The 22,976-nt window shown below is 42.9% G+C and overlaps 1 protein-coding gene across 5 annotated transcripts in view; it reads right to left on the bottom strand.

The window, feature by feature from the left end:
• SESTD1 (SEC14 and spectrin domain containing 1) overlaps window positions 1-22,976 on the bottom strand; it is a 177,524-nt gene that overhangs the window by 147,772 nt on the left and 6,776 nt on the right. For all 5 annotated transcript variants that reach the window (XM_073577473.1, XM_073577469.1, XM_073577472.1 and 2 more), the window contains exon 2: window positions 6,167-6,247. In XM_073577473.1, coding sequence (XP_073433574.1) covers window positions 6,167-6,221 — 55 coding nt within the window. In that variant the 5' untranslated portion in view covers window positions 6,222-6,247. The remainder of the gene's footprint in view (window positions 1-6,166; window positions 6,248-22,976) is intronic.

The raw sequence follows: 22,976 nt of genomic DNA on the forward strand, positions 1-22,976 counted from the left end.
AAAGGTACATTAGTAGCGGGAGGAAACACCAGGAGTTCAGTCTTTGACAGGTTCAGTTTCAGATATAGTGAGGACATGATGTTAGACACAGCGTTTAGACAATCGCCGGTGTTTTCTAGATAGGCTGGCGTGATGTCAGGAGAAGAAACGTATAATTGGGTGTCCTCAGCATAGAGATGGTACTGGAAACCAAATCTACTGATTGTTTGACCAATAGGGGCAGTGTACAAGGAGAAGAGGAGGGGGCCTAGAACCGATCCTTGAGGAACCCCAACAGTAAGGGGAAGATGAGAGGAGGAGGAGCCGGCAAAAGATACAGTAAAGGAGCGGTCAGAGAGATAGAAGGAAAACCAGGAGAGAACGGTGTCCTTGATGCCGATGGAGCGGAGCATAGTGAGGAGGAGCTGATGATCCACAGTGTCGAATGCTGCAGAGAGATCCAAGAGAATTAGCATGGAGTAGTGACCATTAGATTTAGCTGTTAGTAGATCATTAGAGACTTTAGTGAGGGCAGTTTCCGTAGAATGTAAAGAGCGGAAACCGGATTGGAGAGGGACGAGAAGAGAGGTATCAGAGAGATAGTGGATCAGACGGGAGTGGACCAGGTGAAAGACTCTCAGCTGGCTACAAAAGCGTTTACAAGCGGTGATACTTTCAAAAGGAGGTGGCTACTAGGTACTAACCGTCAGGGTGGCAAAACTTTTGCATCAGCCCATTTTCCTTTTGGTAAGGGGGAACACCCCTTAAATTGGGCTAAGTAGTAGTACCATACACAGCCAAAAGCGCAATGGCGGAGCTGTATTAGATAGATCAGCAATGTTTTGCAGGTCCTTCAAGCGCAGATAACTAATCCATCACACACTAATTAAAGGGAACCTGTCATGTCATTTCAAGCATCTAAACTAAACTAACCCCAGTGCGTTCTTAGAGATGCAATGTGCATCACTAACATGCTTTTATCATTAAAAATGGCGCTGTAGTGATGCACAAAAAGCACTTTATATACAATAGTTATATGGTACCTGCTCATTTAGTCATAGGGGTGCACTCCATTTTCTGTACAGTCATAGGCATCGCCACCAACGAAATTTGATGGATTTCTCTGGTTGAGCTGAGGTCACTGGACACTGCTCTTGGAGACGCGCTTGCGCAGTGTCACGTGGGCAGCCATGCTTGCGCAGTGTGTAGCATGGAGCCGGTCACGCTTGTGCAGTGTCAATCGGGGAGCCGCACACGCACCATGACGCGTGGCTCCCCGCTCTACACTGTGCATTGTGGCCGGCTCCACGCTACACACTGCGCAAGCGCGTCTCCAAGTGCCACACTGCACAAAATTCCACGATAATGGAAGTAATCTGAAACCTTCGAAAACCCCTTAAACATTTCTGCCCAATCTCTTCTGTACATGTTAACAGTTTGGTAAGCAAGGCGAGGATTACTGGAACACTTGTTCATCAGCAGAACATTACTATAGCATTATGTCTCAGAATGACTCACAAACGCACTGTCACATTCGGAGACATTTTGTGGCCAATTGAACCAACACCCAAAAGTTCAGGAGTAGGACAGCACATATCCGGGCACGTTCTTCTATTCTTGCTTGATCACTAATTCTCCATGGGTCACATATTCCTTCCTTCAGGACCGCTGCTCTCATATGGAGTTTTTATTATTTACTCAGAAATACAAAGTTTCATAATGCAGCACCAGCCGGATCCTTAGATGTAGGATTAAAATAATTTTTTATGCATTAATTTGCCATTGTACATCCACAAACAGATGCCTCATGCCGCGTTTCAATGTAATCAGCTTCATTTTTTTTTTTTTGCACATAACTCAGGGTCAGCATGTTGGCCTCAATCCTCAGTCTACACCAGCGTAAACTGAGGCTGGAGGCTTAAGGCTGTGTTCACACACAGCGTTTTTTTAGCGGTTTTTACCGCGGTTTTCACTATAAAACCGCTAAAAATAAGCTTCCCAGTCATTTCTATGCATTTTGCACTTTTTGTGCACATTGATGCGTTTTTTACCGTGAAAAAACCACATTGCGGTAAAAAACTCAGCATGCTCATTAATTTTGCGGATTTTTCCCCGGTTTTGGCTTCTTCCATGCAGTTTGAAACCGCTGCGGAAAAATACGCATCAAAACCGCGCAAAAACCGCCGCGGAAAAATAGGTGCGGTTTCTGGGAAGGTATTCAGGTTTTTGAGCAGAAATTTTCTGCAACGTGTGCACTTAACCTAACAGTCGCAAAACAATACTGGTCCAATTTTTTGGGGGAGTCACTGACACATCTGCACATGGACCTTCTGAAATATAAAGTTTAAGAAATAATATAGCAAGGATATTCCTAGTACACAGTACTGGAGCGGTGTATTATACAGTGACTCAGCACAGCTGTCACAGGGAATGTGTGAAATGAAAAATGTTGTAAAATTGTGTGTAAAACATTTCGGGGGTGGGAATCAATGATCACTTTTCAGGAAAGATCTATATATAACCCAGGATCCACCATTCACAATAGATTATAGTTACAGCTCACCTCCTCCCCCTCCCAGGATCCACCATTCACAATAGGTGATGGTCACAGCTCACCTCATCCCCATCCAAGGATCCACCATTCACAATAGGTGATGGTCACAGCTCACCTCCTCCCCATCCCAGGATCCACCATTCACAATAGGTGATGGTTACAGCTCACCTCCTCCCCCTGCCTGTACAGTGCCCTCTGCACAAATCACAAAGCATGTGTAGCCAAACATCTTACAGATGTCAAGGGACATGAGCACTGACCATTTCTGGAAGCAGAATGAGTTAAGAGAATCTGCCATGGAGTTCATTCAATGAGAAGTGTTTAGCATCCTTTTTCTGAGCTCCTACCATCTTACATATAACCGTAAAGATCAACTCAACTTTCATGTTGTGTTAAGTCAGCTGAGAAGCGATCAGAAGAAGGAAGATAATAGTTGTAAACTCTCCCGTCACAATGAGCTTCCTGTAGGATTCTCAGCTCAAGGTTTATGTGACTGCAGACCTCTGAATGCTCACAGCGTGTGGACCGCACACTATCGGTATTCTCAGATGCCGGCGGCGAGAGTAGACAGTCACGTGACCACAAGTGATGACCAGACGTGCTCAGCCTCACTCAGCTGACGTGTATTGAGCGAGGCTGTGCAAGTCTAGTCAGAATGTGGCCGAAAGTGTACTGCGGTCACATGACCATCTGCTCTCAACACCGGCACTGGAGAATCCTGACAGTGTGTGCACTGTCAGCAGTCACTCTATGACTCATCTCAAACCTAGACAACTCCTTTAATTCATTCTGCAGCCAGCAATAGACAGTGCAAAAAAAAAAAAAAGAGGCTACGGTAGACAGGCGGTGCAAAAGTTGTAATGCAACCAAAAATCATAAATGATTCTTAGACCAAAAACACATGTAATGAAATAAAAATAATGCCATACAAAGGTGTTCATATCCTTTATAAAGGCTGATGGGTTCCGGAAACTTATTAGGGACCTGGGTGTTAATACAGGGGCTCCTGTGTCCATGACCATCATATATTAGCCAGAGTGAAGAGCGGATACAAAGAGGGTCTTCACGCTCCGGAGGACCCCTTACAACCATAGATTACATGGACAGCACACTGATGTTGATGGCAGCTGTGTAACGCTTCATTTCCCCTTGCAGGCTATTACCAATCAAAGTAAAAATAAGCCTTCATTACAGCCTCCATAGCGAGAGAAGTAGAGCTCAGCCATGACAACATCACGGCCTAACCTTTTACTAGTACTGAAAGAAAACCAAAAGATTTACAGCTTTGTTCTTGGCAGGGAGGACGAAGTCAGCAGTACCAGGCTCATTCCCAAACAAGCCGCCACTTCCCTAAAACTCAAAGGTCCGGTTTTATAGCATATTTTTGTTGTAATCTATATTAGAGCGAATTCAGACCGTGGTCCTCCTAACCCCAACGTCACAGCCCGATAGGCGTATATGAGGCTGTTAAAGTCAGGTCAGGAGACCCCAGTTCGGTCTGTATATCACGGTCTGTACACACACCGCGTTTCACAGACGTCGGAATTTGCCCTAATACATGAAGAATACAATGGAAACTTGGACCTAAAAAAAATACAGGCAAAAAGAAGGCCTCAACCTAGTAATGAAATAAAAGTATAATAAATAATAGATATAAAATGTAAGGCCAAGGCCAAAACGGAAGAAAACCGCATAGCTGCCCATAGCAACCAATCACAGCACTACTTACACTTTACCAGATCAGTTTAAGAAACGAAAGCTGAGCTCTGATTGGTTGCTCTGGACAACAAAGATAGTTCTGTTTGCAACATCCATGCCTGTCAAAATGGCATCTGATGAAACTAGGCCGAATTTCTGCTCTGTATTCACTATGACCCCCACAATAACCCCTCAGATTGCCACCACTTGAAGGAGGAGACATACGGGTGCCCAGTGTGTCTCTGTAGACTTCTACGTCGCCATACAATTTGACAATTTGTAATATGGCTGTGCGCGTATAAGCCTCGAGGCTGATCGGAATCAATTCACTCATCGCTACCGAACAAATCAAGTATTTTAGAAATTTTGCAACGTCCGCCATTCTGCTGGATCCTATTGTGGACCAAGAAAGGGTTAAAGTATTAAAAGAAATAATAACGTTATATTCTCCTTTCCTCGCCTTTTTCTACTGCGGCTCGTGGCCTCCGCACCGGGTTTTTTTTTTCTTACTTTCTTGAGGCCTGTGATTGGTCTCATGCCGTCACGCTGGATGGGAGCAACGCATATCAGGACGTGTGCAGCCCCTCTGCGTGACTGTATGAGACCAAGCATTGGCCTCAGAATAAAGCAATGGAAGAAAGGAAGACTGGGGCGGAAAACTAGCAAAGAGGACCGAACAGGTGAGGAAGAGGGGAGAATAACATTATTTATTTATTTTTTTTTAAAATTCCTCTCCTCCTCCCTCAAGGCAAATCAGGACATTTTAAAGGGGTTTTCCCAAGAATATAGTTAACGCTAAAGCTGACTTTAGTCAATAGATCTTGAAATAATAATAATTTCCACAATCAGAAGTGTTTAAAAAAAATGTTCCTGTGCTGAGATAATCTTATAAACGTGCCCCTGCTGTGTACTGTGTAATGGCTGTTGTCTGACCGTACAGAGTCATGGTCTGATCATACCACAGCTCCTGTGCGGGGAGAGTACGCAGAAAACGCCGCATGGGATAGCATATGATTCTTTTTTGTGATAATACATTTCCATGCCTGTTTTTAAAAAATGTTTTACCTCAAAGAAAGGATTATTTGCCAGCCCCTGTCCAGGAGCTGTGGAATATCCTGACCGTGAACTGGAGCAGCTCTACATGGTAAGACACAGCCATTGCACAGTACACAGCAGGGGCACATTTATAAGATTATCTCAGCACAGGAACATATGTTTTAAACACATCCAATTGTGGAAATTATTACTATTCCAAGATCTATTAATTAAAATGTACTTTGTGCTTGGGAAAACCCCTTTAAGTTAGGATCAAATTTATTCAGATCTAATCGAATCTGACTGAAATCCAATTTCAATAAATTCGCTCTTCTCTACTGACATATAATGAACTAGAGCAATACAAAAAAAAAACAACTTATAATGCTGGTGTATTTGTGTCTGGGTTTGGACAGACTTTATGAACGTTCTTCATTTTCATTGTGAGTGCAACTGCACATTGTTTCTTTCACCTATACAGGTATACTGAATTTGCATATACTGGTAATTTATTTTTTTTGTCATTGGCCATTATGTTAGAATTGCATAAAACCGAACGTGAACATACAAAAATAAGCATATGACGATGGCCGGCTTGTAGTGGGCCTGAAGAAGGTTTTTCTGTAAGGTTTTCCGAAGAAAACACTGATAGGCAGAAGTCTGGAGTCTGTCTCCAAACAAAGACGAGTTTGGGTGTAAAACATGGCTGCTTTGTATATTTAACACCTGCCCTGGAACAATCCATATAATCGAGTTCAGCTATCTCTGCCAAAACCACTAACAGATGTAGTAAAAAAAAAAAAAAGTGCAACAAATCCAAGAGCTTCTGAAAATCCTCCTTTTCTGCGACGGCAGCTCGTATTCTGTTACCAGTCATGTAAATCCAGAAAATTCACATACCTGAGAGGAAGGCGAGTTTCTTCTTCAGTATCGGTAAGATCACAGTGGCGTCCATGATTCCTAATTATGGATCACAGGTCTCTGAAAGAAGCAGAGAGAACTTTAGATAATCCAGAAAAATAAGAATAATCGGCTTCGTAATACATACGGGCATATGAAACACTGCTGGGGGTGAATCAGGGGCTAAGTGGTTCTTATCAAGCAAGGAAAACTTTCATTTCATTTATACACTGCACCTAAAAACTATTGTGGAAGAATAATCAACAGGAATAACACACACACAAAAAAAAAAAAAAAAAAGTTACCCGTAGCAACGCTCCAAAAAAAAAAAAAAACGGAAAAAAAATATGCATGAATGTGTTTTTTTAAACAGAGGGGAAAAAAGTTCTATGGAGAAAAAGATCACAAAGTTGGTAAGAAAAACTCCTTATACAGAGCCTGCTGCAAAAAAAAAGATTAAGAAAAAAAAAAAAAAAAAAACACAAAAGGAAGTGTATGGCTTGCAATAATAAATATATACCACCCAAAATAAATCTTCTAATTCTCATGTCACTATAGTGCCGTAAATTAAGACCTTATCTTGCATATAAAAGTATCTCTCTCCTTTAGCTGTGGGCTATATTCACACATATATGTGTAAAACAGATTATCGTCGACCCAACCAGGGCCCGCGTCGACCCAACCAGGGCCCGCGTCGACCCAACCAGGGCCCGCGTCGACCCAACCAGGGCCCGCGTCGACCCAACCAGGGCCCGCGTCGACCCAACCAGGGCCCGCGTCGACCCAACCACACCTGGAATTGTTTCAAGATGTGCTCGAATATTCGCAAGCGACTCACTTGCAAAAAACTCTGATGCAAGTGTAAAGTCAGAGCTATAAAATAACTGCAAGACGCAGACAAGTTGCACAAAAGTTTTTGGCCTGCACGGCAGCACTTCTAAGGCAAGCGGGGCGGCCAGGAGTTTTGTCCGAGAACTGCAATAGATCGCTGTGTGGCCCCGGCCGAAAGCAGGTCACATTTTCTATGTCTCAAGCGGACATTCTGGAAAGTACAGGACAGGAGTCAGCAGGATGTTTCAGCAATACGGATCTTTAATGGCAAACTAAACTGATTTTACTTCCCAATAAAATTCCACAACTGTTACAAAATTCATGCAGGCATTTACTTTAATTGGAACGTGAAGAAGGCGGCCAAGAGCCTCTCCGGGAAACTTACAGCTCATATTCCATCAACTAAAAGCCAAGGACAAACAGCACCACTGTACACTCCTCGCCCTATGTTGTGCTTTTGTGTTATTTAAATAGGTGCAAAATTCTGTGCAGACTCTTTCCTAGTATACCTTCTGAGCGGTCATAGATACAGTTTTGCCATAAAGTCCAAATCTCCTGCGTAGAAAGTGACAAAAGGGAACTAATCACACAGTTGTAGCCAAAAGTATTGACACCCCTGCAATTCTGTCAGATAATACTCAGTTTCTTCCTGAAAATGATTGCAAACACAAATTCTTTGGTATTATTATCTTCATTTAATTTGTCTTAAATGAAAAAACACAAAAGAGAATGAAGCAAAAAGCAAAACATTGATCATTTCACACAAAACCCCAAAAATGGGCCAGACAAAAATATTGGCACCCTCAGCCTAATACTTGGTTGCACAACCTTTAGCCAAAATAACTGCGACCAACCGCTTCCGTTAACCATCAATGAGTTTCTTACAATGCTCTGCTGTAATTTTAGACCATTCTTCTTTGGCAAACTGCTCCAGGTCCCTGATATTTGAAGGGTGCCTTCTCCAAACTGCCATTTTTAGATCTCTCCACAGATGTTCTATGGGATCCAGGTCTGGACTCATTGGTGGCCACCTTAGAAGTCTCCAGTGCTTTCTCTCAAACCATTTTCTAGTGCTTTTTGAAGTGTGCTTTGGGTCATTGTCCTGCTGGAAGACCCATGACCTCTGAGGGAGACCCAGCTTTCTCACACTGGGCCCTACATTATGCTGCAAAATTTGTTGGTAGTCTTCAGACTTCATAATGCCATGCACACGGTCAAGCAGTCCAGTGCCAGAGGCAGCAAAGCAACCCCAAAACATCAGGGAACCTCCGCCATGTTTGACTGCAGGGACCGTGTTCTTTTCTTTGAATGCCTCTTTTTTTCTCCTGTAAACTCTATGTTGATGCCTTTGCCCAAAAAGCTCTACTTTTGTCTCATCTGACCAGAGAACATTCTTCCAAAACGTTTTAGGCTTTTTCAGGTAAGTTTTGGCAAACTCCAGCCTGGCTTTTTTATGTCTCGTGGTAAGAAGTGGGGTCTTCCTGGGTCTCCTACCATACAGTCCCTTTTCATTCAGACGCTGACGGATAGTACGGGTTGACACTGTTGTACCCTTGGACAGCAGGGCAGCTTGAACTTGTTTGGATGTTAGTTGAGGTTCTTTATCCAAAATCCGCACAATCTTGCGTTGAAATCTCTTGTCAATTTTTCTTTTCCGTCCACATCTAGGGAGGTTAGCCACAGTGCCATAGGCTTTAAACTTCTTGATGACACTGCGCACGGTAGACACAGGAACATTCAGGTCTTTGGAGATGGACTTGTAGCCTTGAGATTGCTCATGCTTCCTCACAATTTGGTTTCTCAAGTCCTCAGACAGTTCTTTGGTCTTCCTTCTTTTCTCCATGCTCAATGTGGTACACACAAGGACACAGGACAGAGGTTGAGTCAACTTTAATCCATGTCAACTGGCCGCAAGTGTGATTTAGTTATTGCCAACACCTGTTAGGTGCCACAGATAAGTTACAGGTGCTGTTAATTACATAAATTAGAGAAGCATCACATGATTTTTCGAACAGTGCCAATACTTTTGTCCACCCTCTTTTTTATGTTTGGTGTGGAATTATATCCAATTTGGCTTTAGGACAATTCTTTTTGTGTTTTTTCATTTAAGACAAATTAAATGAAGATAATACAAAGAATTTGTGTTTGCAATCATTTTCAGGAAGAAACTGAGTATTATCTGACAAAATTGCAGGGGTGTCAATACTTTTGTCCATAACTGTATATACAGTCCCTGAAAGTCACCGTAACATTATACAGGGTGTAACTGGCTTCTAACAACGACACTTGCTAAAATATCCTTTTGCATTAAAAGTAATCAGAAAATGTCCTAATTATTAAATCAGGTTTTTACATTCAATGTATTTCAGAAACATTTTTGGCAATGCTTTGTCAAATAATCTGTATTAAAAGGAATCTGTCAACAGGTTCTGAGAGTAGCTTTTGTAGGGGACAGAGAGCCCGATCCCAGCAATGTGTCACTTATTGATCTGCTTCTTGCTTCAATAAAACCAGTTTTATCCCAGGACTAGTTGTCTTGTGCCTCCTAGTCCTCCTGTGTGACCACACCCCCACCACTGATTAGCAGCCGTCAATGAATAATGCTCACAGAAAGCTGCAATCAGTGTCTCTGTCCCTTCAACTAAGATAACTGCAAAGATCCGGTTATAGATCCCTTAAAAAAAATGAAATCTAGCAATTTTCATACTGGGCACTGGGGGTTTTTTTTAAGACTAATTTCTTGTTGTTTCAAGAAATGCACATGAACATTAGCAGCAATAGAATAACTCATACCCTATCTTTTGGACTGAAGCATCTAATGAGCGGGTGTCAACACCCTGCACCCTCATCGCACAGCTGTTTGCAGCGCTAGCATTGGCCGGATCTAAACCGCGTAAGGAGCAGAACAGCACAGCTCCATGACACAGTGTAGTGGCCATTCCTGGGTACTGCAGATCATCTACTACTATTTGAATATAGACCTGCTTGGTGAAGGGTGCACTATAAGTGAAGAGTGAACGTGCTCGGATAAGGCGCTATCCGTGCGTCCTGTAGCTTAAGAGCAGCTTTTCAAACGTTGCTGCGTTTCAGAGAAAAGACACCTAGCTGCAATCAGGCAGCCGGGATCGGATTCATGCTGCCTGTGGTTTGGGCAGAACAAATCTAGTACCCGGTTTCTTTTAAATTGAAAGTTAAGGACTGCACAATTGTACAGGTTTTACCCACAACACCATACTACTATATTAATAGTGAATGCACATGGTGTTTTGCAGGTTAAATTGCAGTTTTCTTGGAAAATCGTGGGATGTGAGCGGGAGCTTGGGACCCCACAGTGAGCAGAATGTTTACAGAAATGGAGCCAAAAGGTTTATATGGAGTGAATTAAGGCCGGGGTAGTTGCCAGGGCACAGGCTCAGGACGCGTATCTAGGCTGGGGAGGTGGAACATTAGGATCATATTTTGTTAATATGGATTTTAATGTATTTTGTGGGTCCACAGATTCTGGCTGCTCTCTGTAAGGCAAAACAGAACAAAAAAAAGTTTTTTCAAAGTACAGTCATGGCCAAAAGTTTTGAGAATGACACAAATATTATATTTTCACATGATCTGCTGCCCTCTGGTTTTTATGTGTGTTTGTCAGATGTTTTTATCACATACAGAAATATAATTGCAATCATATTATGAGTAACAAAAGGTTATATTGACAGTTAGAATGAGTTAATGCAGCAAGTCAATATTTGCAGTGTTGACCCTTCTTCTTCAGGACCTCAGCAATTCTCCCTGGCATGCTCTCAATCAACTTCTGGATCAAATCCTGACTGATAGCAGTCCATTCTTGCAAAATCAATGCTTTTATTTTGTCTGAATTTGAAGGTTTTAGTTTGTCCACCCGTCTCTTGATGATTGACCACAAGTTCTGAATGGGATTAAGATCTGGGGAGTTCCTAGGCCATGGTCCCAAAATCTCTATGTTTTGTTCCCTGAGCCATTTAGATATCACCTTTGCTTTATGGCAAGGTGCTCCATCATGTTGAAAAAGGCATTGTTGATCGACAAACTGCTCTTGGACGGTTGGGAGAAGTTGCTCTCGGAGGACATTCTGGTACCATTCTTTATTCATGGCTGTGTTTTTAGGCAAGACTGAGAGAGAGCCCATTCCCTTGGCTGAGAAGCAACCCCACACATGAATGGTTTCAGGATGCTTGACAGTTGGCATGAGACAAGACTGGTGGTAGCGCTCACCTCGTCTTCTCCGAATAAGCCGTTTTCCAGATGTCCCAAACAATCGAAAAGGGGATTCATCAGAGAAAATGACTTTACCCCAGTCCTCAGCAGTCCACTCCCTGTACCTCTTGCAGAATATCAGTCTGTCCATGATGTTTTTTCTGGAGAGAAGTGGCTTCTTTGCTGCCCTCCTTGAGACCAGGCCTTGCTCCAAGAGTCTCCGCCTCACAGTGCGTGCAGATGCACTCACACCTGCCTGCTGCCATTCCTGAGCAAGCTCTGCACTGCTGGTAGCCCGATCCCGCAGCTGAAACACTTTTAAGAGACGGTCCTGGTGCTTGCTGGTCTTTCTTGGGTGCCCTGGAGCCTTTTTGGCAACAAGGGAACCTCTCTCCTTGAAGTTCTTGATGATGCGATAGATTGTTGACTGAGGTGCAATCTTTCTAGCTGCGATACTCTTCCCTGTTAGGCCATTTTTGTGCAGTGCAATGATGACTGCACGTGTATCTTTAGAGATAACCATGGTTAACAGAAGAGAAACAATGATGCCAAGCACCAGCCTCCTTTTAAAGTGTCCAGTGGTGTCATTCTTACTTAATCATGACAGACTGATCTCCAGCCCTGTCCTCATCAACATCCACACCTGTGTTAATGGAGCAATCACTGAAACGATGTTAGCTGTTCCTTTTAAGGCAGGGCTGCAATGATGTTGAAATGTGTTTTGGGGGATAAAGTTCATTTTCTAGGCAAATATTGACTTTGCAAGTAATTGCTGTTAAGCTGATCACTCTTTATAACATTCTGGAGTATATGCAAATTGCCATTAGAAAAAATGAAGCAGTAGACTTTGTAAAAATTAATATTTGTGTCATTCTCAAAACTTTTGGCCATGACTGTATAAGAAGCACCTGAAAAATTGGGCGGCCATTATCGATCAAGCTGAAAAATGCACTGACTGCATGTTGGGGGGGGGGGGGGGGGGGCGTTTGGAAGCAACCTTGTTTGAATTTGTTCATAAGTGGAAGATTTGCAGATTTTCCTGCAGCTCATGGCCAAGTTCACACGAAAAAAAAATTAATAAAGGTCAGGATTTTGTTTGTTTTTTTATTTACGGACGGCACGTGGACCGAAAATCGAAAATATGGTCGTCTCCGTTTCCATTGTAAAGGGTGAAATCCAGAATTAATTCAATTCCTGCACAGATATTTCAGCCAATGTGTCGAGAATATGTTGAAGTTTTATCCACTTAGCCGGTATTTTATTACACAGCATTTTTTATTAACGCAAATCGGAGGCAACGTACGGAGACGGCCTTCAGCTGGAGCCCTGCATTTATAGGATAAGGGTACAGCTACATAGAGCTGATAATAATGCAGCTCACTCATTTATTACATTGACTCAAAGTGGAGATTTACAGGAACCTACAATCCAATTTTAGGACGCTCAGTTCTTTATTTGTTCTGTACATTTCCGGAGGTTCGGCTATTTTCCAAATTTCGCTTGAACCACTATATTAATGAAGCGTGGCCCCGGAGGTCGAGTTCTCCGTCCGAGCTTCCAGAACACCTCTGCATTTGTAGAGTCGACTAAAAAAATTCTAATATTCGCCGACTCGTTACTTAGGCCTGTTTCACACATCCGTTTGCGTCCATCAGTCAAAATCCACCGTTTTGCAAAAAAACGGATCCGCCATTTTTTCTTGGCGGATCCGTTTTTTTTCCCATTGAGTTGCATTACCGGCAGATCTTGACAGATGGCCATCCGTTGGATACGTTTTATTTGCGAATCCGCTGACATGCCCGAACGGAGCAAGCAACGTTTTTTCGGGCGGCCGGATCCGCATTTCTCACTGCGCATGCCCGAAAGACTTCACTCAGCCGCAAATTTAACCCTGAACTCTGTTCTGGCGGCGTAAAAATTCTCTCTCTCTCCTTCCCCAGGCAGCGGTTCCTTTAAAATTCTTCCTTTGAATAACGGTCCGGTGCCAAACGTTATGGTCAGTACAGGAATGGGTCCGTTATCCGCCATTTTAGCGGATTTTAACTGACCAAAAAAACTGGTGTGTGAAACAGGCCTTACGCAGCAACTTTCAAACAAGACGTCAACATCCTGTGGGCATGCAGGTTGTAAGAGGCACGCACAGACGATTTATGGTATTAAAGGGATTTTGCATGGTTTAAAGGGTTTCTCCTCTTTTAGAAAAGATTTTCCAATAAACTCCGTTAGTAAAAAAAAAAAAAAAAAACAGTTTTGTGTAGATGACGCGTACTACATCCCGGCATCGCGCTCCTGCGCAGGCGTACTTCTCTGCCCTGACCAGATTAGAGCAAAGTACTGCAGGTGCCAAGTCTCATTAACTTTTCTGCCCTCAACAGAGCAGAAAACAGAGCCTGGGCAAGAGAGCGATGTTGGGGACTCGCCATCCACACGAAGCAAGAAGGAGAATGGCATCAGACCAAGATCAGCAAAGACCATTGGGCCGGACTGCCCCGTAGGTATTAGAAAAGGTGTTTATATTTTTTTGGGGATTTGGGGCATACTTATAGCATATTAGAATACTGTATATCAGGGCTGAAAGGTGGTGGTCTTATCTCATATGGGACAAACCTGGTGACAGGTTCCCTTTAAGGCAATGTTCCCAAGAGAGCATAGTATTCCTTCTAAAAGTTCAGCCGTTCATAAAGGGAATCTGTTTTCCCCTGGGACGTATACGATCTATTAATATGAGCATACAGGTAATAGAAATGTTACACTAGTCCTACCTGTATGCCTAAAGGTAGGTGTATCCTACCCTGTCTACATTACAATACTACTCCCCCCTCTAATGCCAGTGAATAAAGAAGTTTCAGGATACTTTCTTCAGAGGATCCTTAACCCAGTTTGGAATAAGAAGGTTATATAGCCAAAGAACCAAGTATATCTAATGTTGAATCAGATTATATTTTATTGGCTATAAGATGATATTTTATTGGCTATGTGCAGCAAATAAAAACTTTATAAAAGACAATAAAAGCCTATTAAAAAAAAAAAAAAAAAAAAAAAAAAAACTTGTTTTGCCCATGTAGGCTTCCATCCTCTCTTTCCCAGAACCTCATTCACACCCTTCCCATGCATGTCAATTATGTCCCCGGAATCCTGCGCCCTGCACTGCCTCAGGAATACATACCTCATCCTCCCTTCTGTGGACACTGCATTCAGGGGATCTTCTGCGCAGGCGAGTCACTGTGACCCCTGGTGTGCACGCCAATAAGATGCGCTCTCCACTGCCTCCCTGCAAAGTCATCACTAGGAACTAAGTGTACGTAACGATGACTATGCAGGGAGGAAGTGCCCATAGAAGGGAGGATGAGGTATGTGAGGGAGTGCAGGGTGCAGGCGCGGGATTCCGGGGCCGTAACTGACGCTGATCAGAGGAGAGTAGTATCGTAAAGAGGAGAGGATGCAGGGATTTCTTATAGCACCGCATGCCCCGCAGTCGAAGAAATCCTTAGCATGAAGACCGACTAGAACATTTCTCAGCATCGAGACCATTAATATGAGGCATAATATCACCTGTATGCCCATATTAATAGATCATATACATCCCAGGGTGACAGATCCCCTTTAATAGTGGGAGAGTTATATTCTTATATTAACCAGAGTTGGGACGTGGACGCCTCATGACAGCTGTTTGTTGTGGAACTGAAACCTAATTATGAAACCAAGGAAAACAAATGATATAAAAATAAAAGTGGCAAGAAGACTAGCATCCTGAAATACCGCACAAGAAAGGTAAGAACGGTCAGAATGTAATTTCATATTTTTAGACTTCAGTAAAAAGTGACCACAAATTACGGCTTCAGAATACAGACGTGATCGCTCCAGACATAAACCGACCACAAGGTAAGGTGCGCTCTTCCCAAAGCGAATCAACAGGTAAAAAAAGAATAACAGTGCTGTGTTCACACAAGGTTTGCTTGTTTCATGCAGGTGAAATTGGAGCCTTTTGAGGCAAAACAGTTCCCAAAACGTGCAGGCATCTTTTGGGCAGTTTATAGCTTTCCCATTGACTTCTATCAGAAAGCATCTAGCATCTTCCTTGGTTCCAGCCATATCTCGATGCCCCACCATCGTCGGGTTCACGCGCCAGACCTAATGATGCAATGATCGGGCCCCAGCCAACTGGATTTTTTTTTTTTTTTTTTTTAAACTACACAGTTTCTACTTATTCAGTTGTGGTAGAGGTAGGTGCAGGAAGCGGTTCCAGTAAAAATGTCCAGGCTGGTTTATTAAAACTTCATAAACCGCTCAGCATAACTAAACTAAAAACACAGCCTTTTCTTGCCCAGAGAAAAAATACAAAGCAAATAGTCCATACAGTAGTGTAGGTCTGCCCACTCAGGTTAGTGTCCAGCTCGAGTCTTTTACAAAACACAAGCAATACTGGAGGTCTACACACCTTCAGACACAGAATGAAACAACTGGTCTCCTTTTTATCTGCCACCTCTCTCTGATTCCTCATAAACCCGATACACCCTATTAACTCTCTCAGTACTGTACGTGCTGGAGCCTGCTTTCCTTGGCTTACATCACCAAAGCTACCAACCTCCATGATACATATCTCCCTTCAAGGACCTGTCTGGCAGCCAACTTACAGGGTAGATAATGAATCTTTGCATAAACTTGATGTATTTTATCAATAAACGTTTAAAAACCTATGAAATGTTTATCACTCTACCACTTTTAAGTCTTTCAGAGGTGGCTGGTTTCCTAGGAAAAGAGCATGACTGCAAGCAGTTTCCGTCACTACTGGATTCAGAGATCCGATGCTCCTCCTATGCTGCAGAGGCAAAGCGGCCGTTGCTTCTGGCGGTAGAGAGAGCCAGCATGTCGGGCCAGCGTCTCAGCTATGCTGCCGCCCTGGACTGTCAATCAAATGGAGCCGAGAACGTAAGGATGCCTTTTAAAAGTCTTGATCACCTGATAAAACATCAGGTACCTTTTCCGCTTTTTTTTAAACCTGTTGCTAACACGACCTGTACTGATCCTATTAATAAGTATTACTAGGTGTTGTTCAGCCAATGAACTTTAATTTAAAACTCTGGGAAAGCTGTAAAATATTGAAACAAGTTATACTCGCCCTTTCCAATTCCCTGCTGCTAATGTGCCAACACTTCCCAGGTCCCCCGCCGGTCTCTGTACTTCCCTCTTTACATGTGACCACTATAGCCAATCACTGGCTGTAATAGCGACATTTCGTTCACGGATGCAGCGAGGGATTGACCAAGGCGGTCACAAGTCCATATAAATGTGGCAAAAAATATACAGAGACCAGTGGGCCCTAGAGCTATAAGTAGTATCAGAACAGGAGAGGCAAGAGGGTTCTTCTTTTATTTTCCCCAGTGGCTGGACAATCAATTAATCGCCTCCTCAACTCTGGACCATCAAAGTTACTGACAATAAGGCTATGTGCACACGTACTTATGAGAGCTGCGGATTTGTAAAAAGGTGTGAAACCGCAGCGGATTCCGAACAAAGAACTGACATGCTGCGGATTGTAACCCGCGGAAAAATCCGCAGCATGTGCACAGCGTATTTTGTTTTACCATTGAAAACAATGGTACTGTATAACGCAGCAGAAACTGCTGCGGACCCGCAGGGCCAGAAACGCTGCGGATCCGCAGCAGTATCCGCACTGTGTGCACATAGCCTAAAGGGGTTCTCCAGGAAATTGATATGGATGATCTAATCCTTGACATAAGTTATCAATTTCTGATCAGTGGGGATCCGTTACCTGACACTGCACAGCTCCATTCAATGTGCTGTGGACGCTGCCTGCCAAGGTCTGCAGATCGGCTATTATTCTGGATGTTCATGAGGATGGCAAATTTATTGTAATTTTAATCAAGGCGGCACAGTCTGAGGATAGATCCACTTTCAGTAGTAAGGATGGGACTGAGCAGGCAGATCTGTGCTGTGGTCAGAATCACATAGCTGGAGCTGAGACCCTACAACAGGGCATAACACCCACCACAATAGACCTAATCCTTGCAAGGATCAGCACCAGTCATTCAGGAATGTGTCTACTCCATGAGCACAAGTGACACTTTAAAGCACAAGTTAAAATACCTGTTAAATATTAACCTTTCAGCACAAATGGATGTTTAAGTAACTAAAGTCCAAACAAGGACTTTAGCCATCATAACTAATTCTAGACGTTGAAACCCTGACTCCTCCATTATAAGCCAAAGTGGAAAAAAACTGGACTGTATATCACATGTGTGAACAGAGCCCAAGAAGGAGCTAAAGTTTTTCCCCAAAATCCCTATAGAAAAAAGGCAAAAACACACAAGTTGATAGGGGCAATGGGCAACTTCTCCCCAAGACTAGTTTTAATAAGGGAAAGAGTTCAAGTCTGCTTTTTCTCTGAAGAGGCAATTTGCATATTATTTTCCCAGAGGAGCATTGCACGGCGAATAAGCCTCCTTGCCTTGACAAGCCAGAGCTGGTATGTCACTCTCCACAAGAAGAAACCTTACCCCTTAGACCTCAGTCCAGAGCCTCTCACCTAGCCAAATCAGTTCTCACACTTTGCACTGATGAGAGCCAATAGCTCGAAACAATGTTTCCTTTTCTTGTCCTAGAAAAATCTCTGTCTGTGCATACAGAGATTGGACCAGTGAATAATTGGGGAAGGGGATTCCTAGCTCGTGAGCCCATGATCTTTAGCATTATAAGCACAACTGCAGCCTGGCTTTGTAGACATGGATTAACCTTTGCACGTAAATCAACGTGCACTTGCACTAAATCAGACACAAACTTGCCAGCAAAGAACCTCAACACTGCTCCATATACACAGTATACAGTTGTGCTCAAAAGTTTACATACCCCGGCAGAATTTTTGCTTTCTTGGCCTTTTTTCAGAGAATATGAACAGTAGCACCATAACTTTTTCTCCACTTATGGTTAGTGGTTGGGTGAAGCCATTTATTGTCAAACTACTGTGTTTTCTCTTTTTAAATCATAATGACAAAACATCCAAATAACCCTGATAAAAAGTTCACATACCCTATTTCTTAATACCTTGCATTGCCCCCTCTAACATCAATGACAGCTTGAAGTCTTTTGTGGTAGTTGTGGATGAGGTTCTTTATTTTCTCAGATGGTAAAGCTGCCCACTCTTCTTGGCAAAAAGCCTCCAATTCCTGTAAATTCCTGAGCTGTCTAGCATGAACTGCGTGCTTGAGATCTCCCCAGAGTGGCTCAATGATATTGAGGTCAGGAGACTGAGATGACCACTCCAGAACCTTCACTTTGTTCTGCTGTAGGCAATGACAGGCCAACTTGGCCTTGTGTTTTGGATCATTGTCATGTTGGAACATCCAAGTATGTCCCATGTGCAGCTTCCGGGCTGATGATTGCAAATTTGCCTCCAGTATTTGCTGATAACGTGCTGCATTCATCTCTCCGTCAACTTTGACCAAGTTTCCCGTACCTTTGTCGCTCACACATCCCCAAAACATCAGTGATCTACCTCCATGCTTTACAGTAGAAATGATGTTCCTTTCATCACAGGCATTGCTGACCTCTCTCCAAATGTAAAGTTTACGGCTGTGGCCAAAAAGTTCAATTTTGGTCTCATCACTCCAAATTACCTTGTTCTGGAAGTTTTTAGGCTTATCTGTGCTGTTTTGTGTATTGTAGGTGAGATACTTTGTGGACTTTGCGCAGTAATGACTTTCTTCTGGCGACTCGACTATGCAGCCCATTTTTCTTCAAATGCCTCCTTATTGTGCATCTTTAAACAGCCACACCGCTAGTTTTCAGAGAGTCCAGTATTTCACCTGATGTTATTTGTGGTTTTTCTTTGCATCCCAAACAATTTTCCTGGCAGTTCTGGGCAAAATTTTTGTTGGTCCACCTGACCGTGGTTTTGTTTTTATAGAGCCCCTGATTTTCCATTTGTTAAGGTACTGTCACACTTAGCGATGTACCAGCGATCCTGACCAGCGATATGACGCGGTCAGGATCGCTGGTGCATCGCTAAGAGGTCGCTAGTGAGCTGCCACACAGGCAGATCTCACCAGCGACATCGCTGGGGACGGGGGTCGCTGCTTACCTGTCACACTAGGCGATCCTGCATCCTCCCGCCCGGCTCCACGCTCGTCGCTCGTCTCTCCACAGGAAGCGCCGCAGGAAGCCGACGACGAGAAACAGTCCAGGATGTTCTTGCGCGATCAGCGATAACCAGCGGGGGAGCCGGTCGTAGGTATCAGACACAGCGACATCGCTAGCAATATCGTTATAACGTCACAAGTTATAGCGATATTGTTAGCGATATCGCTTAGTGTGACAGGCCCTTTAATCAAAATTTGAACGCTACTGACTGGCATTATCAATTTCTTGGATATCTTTTAGTATCTCTTTCCTGTTTTATACAGTTCCTTTACCTTTTCCCATAGATCCGGTGACAATTCTTTTGCTTTCCCTATGACTCACAATCCACAAATGTCAGTGGCTGGAAGAAAGATGCAAGAGTCAGTCTGGATCCCGGAAACTCACTCAACTTTTATGCACACACACTGATTACAAGCAAAGAAGTCACAGGTGAAGATGTTCCCTTTAGTAGCCATTCAAACCCATTTGTGTCAACTTCTGTGCATGTTATCAGGCCAAAATCACCAGGGTATGTGAACTTTTGATCAGGGTCATTTGGATGTTTTGGGTTGTCATTATGATTTAAAAAGAGAAAGCACAGTAGTTTGACAATAAATGGCTAAACCCAACCACTGACCATGAGTGGAGAAAAAGCTTTGGTGTTATCTCAGTCGAGGGGTTCAAGAGAGGCCTGGATGTCTTCCTGGAGCGTAAGAATACTGTATCTTACAGTTATTAGGTTCTTTAGATGGACGTAGTTCTGGCGATTTATTCTAACAGAATACAGGCTGAACTGGATGGACAAATTTTTTCGGTGTTGCTAATTATGTTACTCTGTTACATTCATATTCTCTGAAAAAAGGCCAAGAAAGCAAAAATTCTGCCGGGGGTATGTAAACTTTTGAGCACAACTGTTGATGTGTGCCTGTAAGAACCTCAGCACTGCTCCATTTACATAGCATGGGTGCGTGCCTGTTTATCTGGTTATTACATATAGACAATCATTATACTGATAGGGTATCTGCAGGCATGGGGAAGACGCAGCAGATTTCCATATGCACGCACCTTTTATTTTGTTATATGCTTGTTAGGCTTTGTTCACATGTCCAATCGTGATCTTTTGTAACGACTCCAGTAGAGATAAAGACGGACACTTTTGTGGTGTAAATTATGATAAATTTGCCAGCCGGCATCTCCTCCTTGCGACGTTTCGCCTACTTTTCAAAAAGTTAGAGCTGCCCGGGACTGACATTAAACGATCACCAAAAGTCCATACTTTTTTGCATTCACTATGCCCCCTTTTTAAATGCTCTTATAGTGTCTGCCATCACTACCACTAGGACATTCCACAGTCTGACCGCTCTAACTGTAAAGAACCCTTTCCTATTTAGCTGCCGGAATCTCGTTTCCTGCACAAATAAAGATCCATTGGAAGGAATAAATCATGTGCCAGTCCTTTGTTTTGACCACATATTTATATATCAAACCTGTCATATTACAAGCTGCTGTTGATGTCAGGCTATGGTAAATCACAATAAAAATCATAGGCTGCAATAAAACAGCCAATTGGTAAACTGCAGTAATGCTGAATCCCGCGCAGCAGGATACGATCAGAATATATACAATATAATCGTATTAGAACGTTTTATACAGGTGACACTTTTACCAAATGGGTGATTGCACGCACTAGTCTTTGTGCATCTGACCGTCGGGTGCAATGAAGATTCAGCTTTACATATAGGGTCACACCAGGCGTCCTCCCCCTGAAGAAGTAACACTTACTTAGCAAAGCAATAAAATGATTTACTATTAGACTCCCTGAGCTGTGCGCGCTTTTATTTTCACCTAATGGATTGCTTTGTCGTCCAGGATTCCTTTTATGCTGGCATCAGTGGAAGCCAACATCAGAGTAAAAAAAAGAAAAAAAAAACACATAAAAGCCGTTGTTATTAGCGGTAAAACACAATCAAGTGCACAATCATTGCTATGAAGTTGGCACGTGTTCTTCCTCGGTAGCAGGCGCCTCCGCAGATGGCAAAACTTTATTCCAGCACTTTTAGTTTTATTTTAGCTTTGCTTTTTAATAAAAAAAAAGATCAAAGTAAAATAAAAAATATATATATGCCCCATAGAGAGAACTTTTACTGATTAGTAATTACACGCCAGCTTACTCGGCGCCTGCATATAATGTCCTGTTTTTATCTGATTTCAAAAGTTAGATACTTCCCTAATCTTTCATAATCTCTTTAAAAAACGAGATTAAAGAGTAACCGCTGTTTTAATTTTCATTTCCTAAATCAATCGTACATAAGATATATTACATAGTTTCTTATTTTCATCTCCGCCACAACGGTTTCATTCTCAATTTTTGGATAAAATCTGTATTTCATGAAGACAGATTTTTACATTACTGAGATAGGAGATGGCAGTTGGTACGCATAGAGTTCTATGTAGAGAGGAGGGAGGAGCTAGAGGAAAAGCTCCTCCTTTCTTCTACATAGAATCTTATAAAAACCAACTGTCATCTCCTATCTCAGTAATGGAACATTGTGTCTTCACGAACACAGATTTTACTCAAGAACTGAGAAGTCTGATAACGATTGATCAGTCCGGGAGGAAAATGAAGCAGATTTCTCTGATAAGAGAGATTACAGCGCTTCTTATTTTCAGGACTACTATTGATTTATAAAGTAAAATGAAAAAAAACAACTGTTACTCTTATCCAGTTCACAATAAGTAGCTGCCAGCTGAACGGTGGTTCAGCCAGCATTTATCTTTCCTGACTCCATAAACAGTGCTGCACACTCCGTTGAGCACGTCCTTGTTCTCTACCGAAGCATCATTGCCAGACTCCTCTGGTAGCATCTTATCTCTCCGATAACAAAAGGCTTGTCAGTCCGTAACTTGACTTGTTGGATCCTTATCTCCTCCCCAACATCACATTGGGGGAGAGCTGGTAGGCCCCCCCATACTCATTACACTGTCAACTGAACCTGTCGATATCATTGGGTTAGTCTAATGTGTACGGGGCCTTAACTTCACAAATTCTGGGGGGATTGGGAGATGGTGTATGCCCAGTGAAGCGCAGTCAGTCAATACCAGTATACTATGGACCGGCCGCCATGTACGGGACAAATCCTTCCATCATAAATGGTCACTCCATTGTGCAGTAACATCTCCAGAGGACAGTACGGATTAATGCGGCTACCCCATTATCAATGGTTCTCTCCAAAGGCATAATTCAGCTACAATTACACGGGGGCAGCGAGATCTCCAGACAAGCGTTTTCCTATCCCCAGCGCCCTCCGACCTTATTATCACTCGCTTCCGCCATAAACAGTGCTACGATTGCCCACATTGTGCACAAATCGCTTTTTATATCATAACCCAGATACTAAATATTTAGATAGAAAAATCAATGGCAGAAGCGGTGCCGGATTCAGGGATACTGTAATTGGAAAGCGCAGCTGCGATATGGAAACGCTGGGGGTGTATGATGGGAGAAAAATTGATTTAACCTACAAGGGACATTCATGATTCATTACAGCCGAGAGACAACATGGGAAACATACGGGGAAAAAAGTGGGAGTACGGGGCCAGCCAGCAGAGGTCTGCCGAA

The sequence above is a fragment of the Dendrobates tinctorius genome, unplaced genomic scaffold (genome assembly GCF_039654945.1).
Source record: "Dendrobates tinctorius isolate UK_male_01 unplaced genomic scaffold, ASM3965494v1 ptg000056l, whole genome shotgun sequence".
Lineage (NCBI taxonomy): Eukaryota > Metazoa > Chordata > Amphibia > Anura > Dendrobatidae > Dendrobates > Dendrobates tinctorius.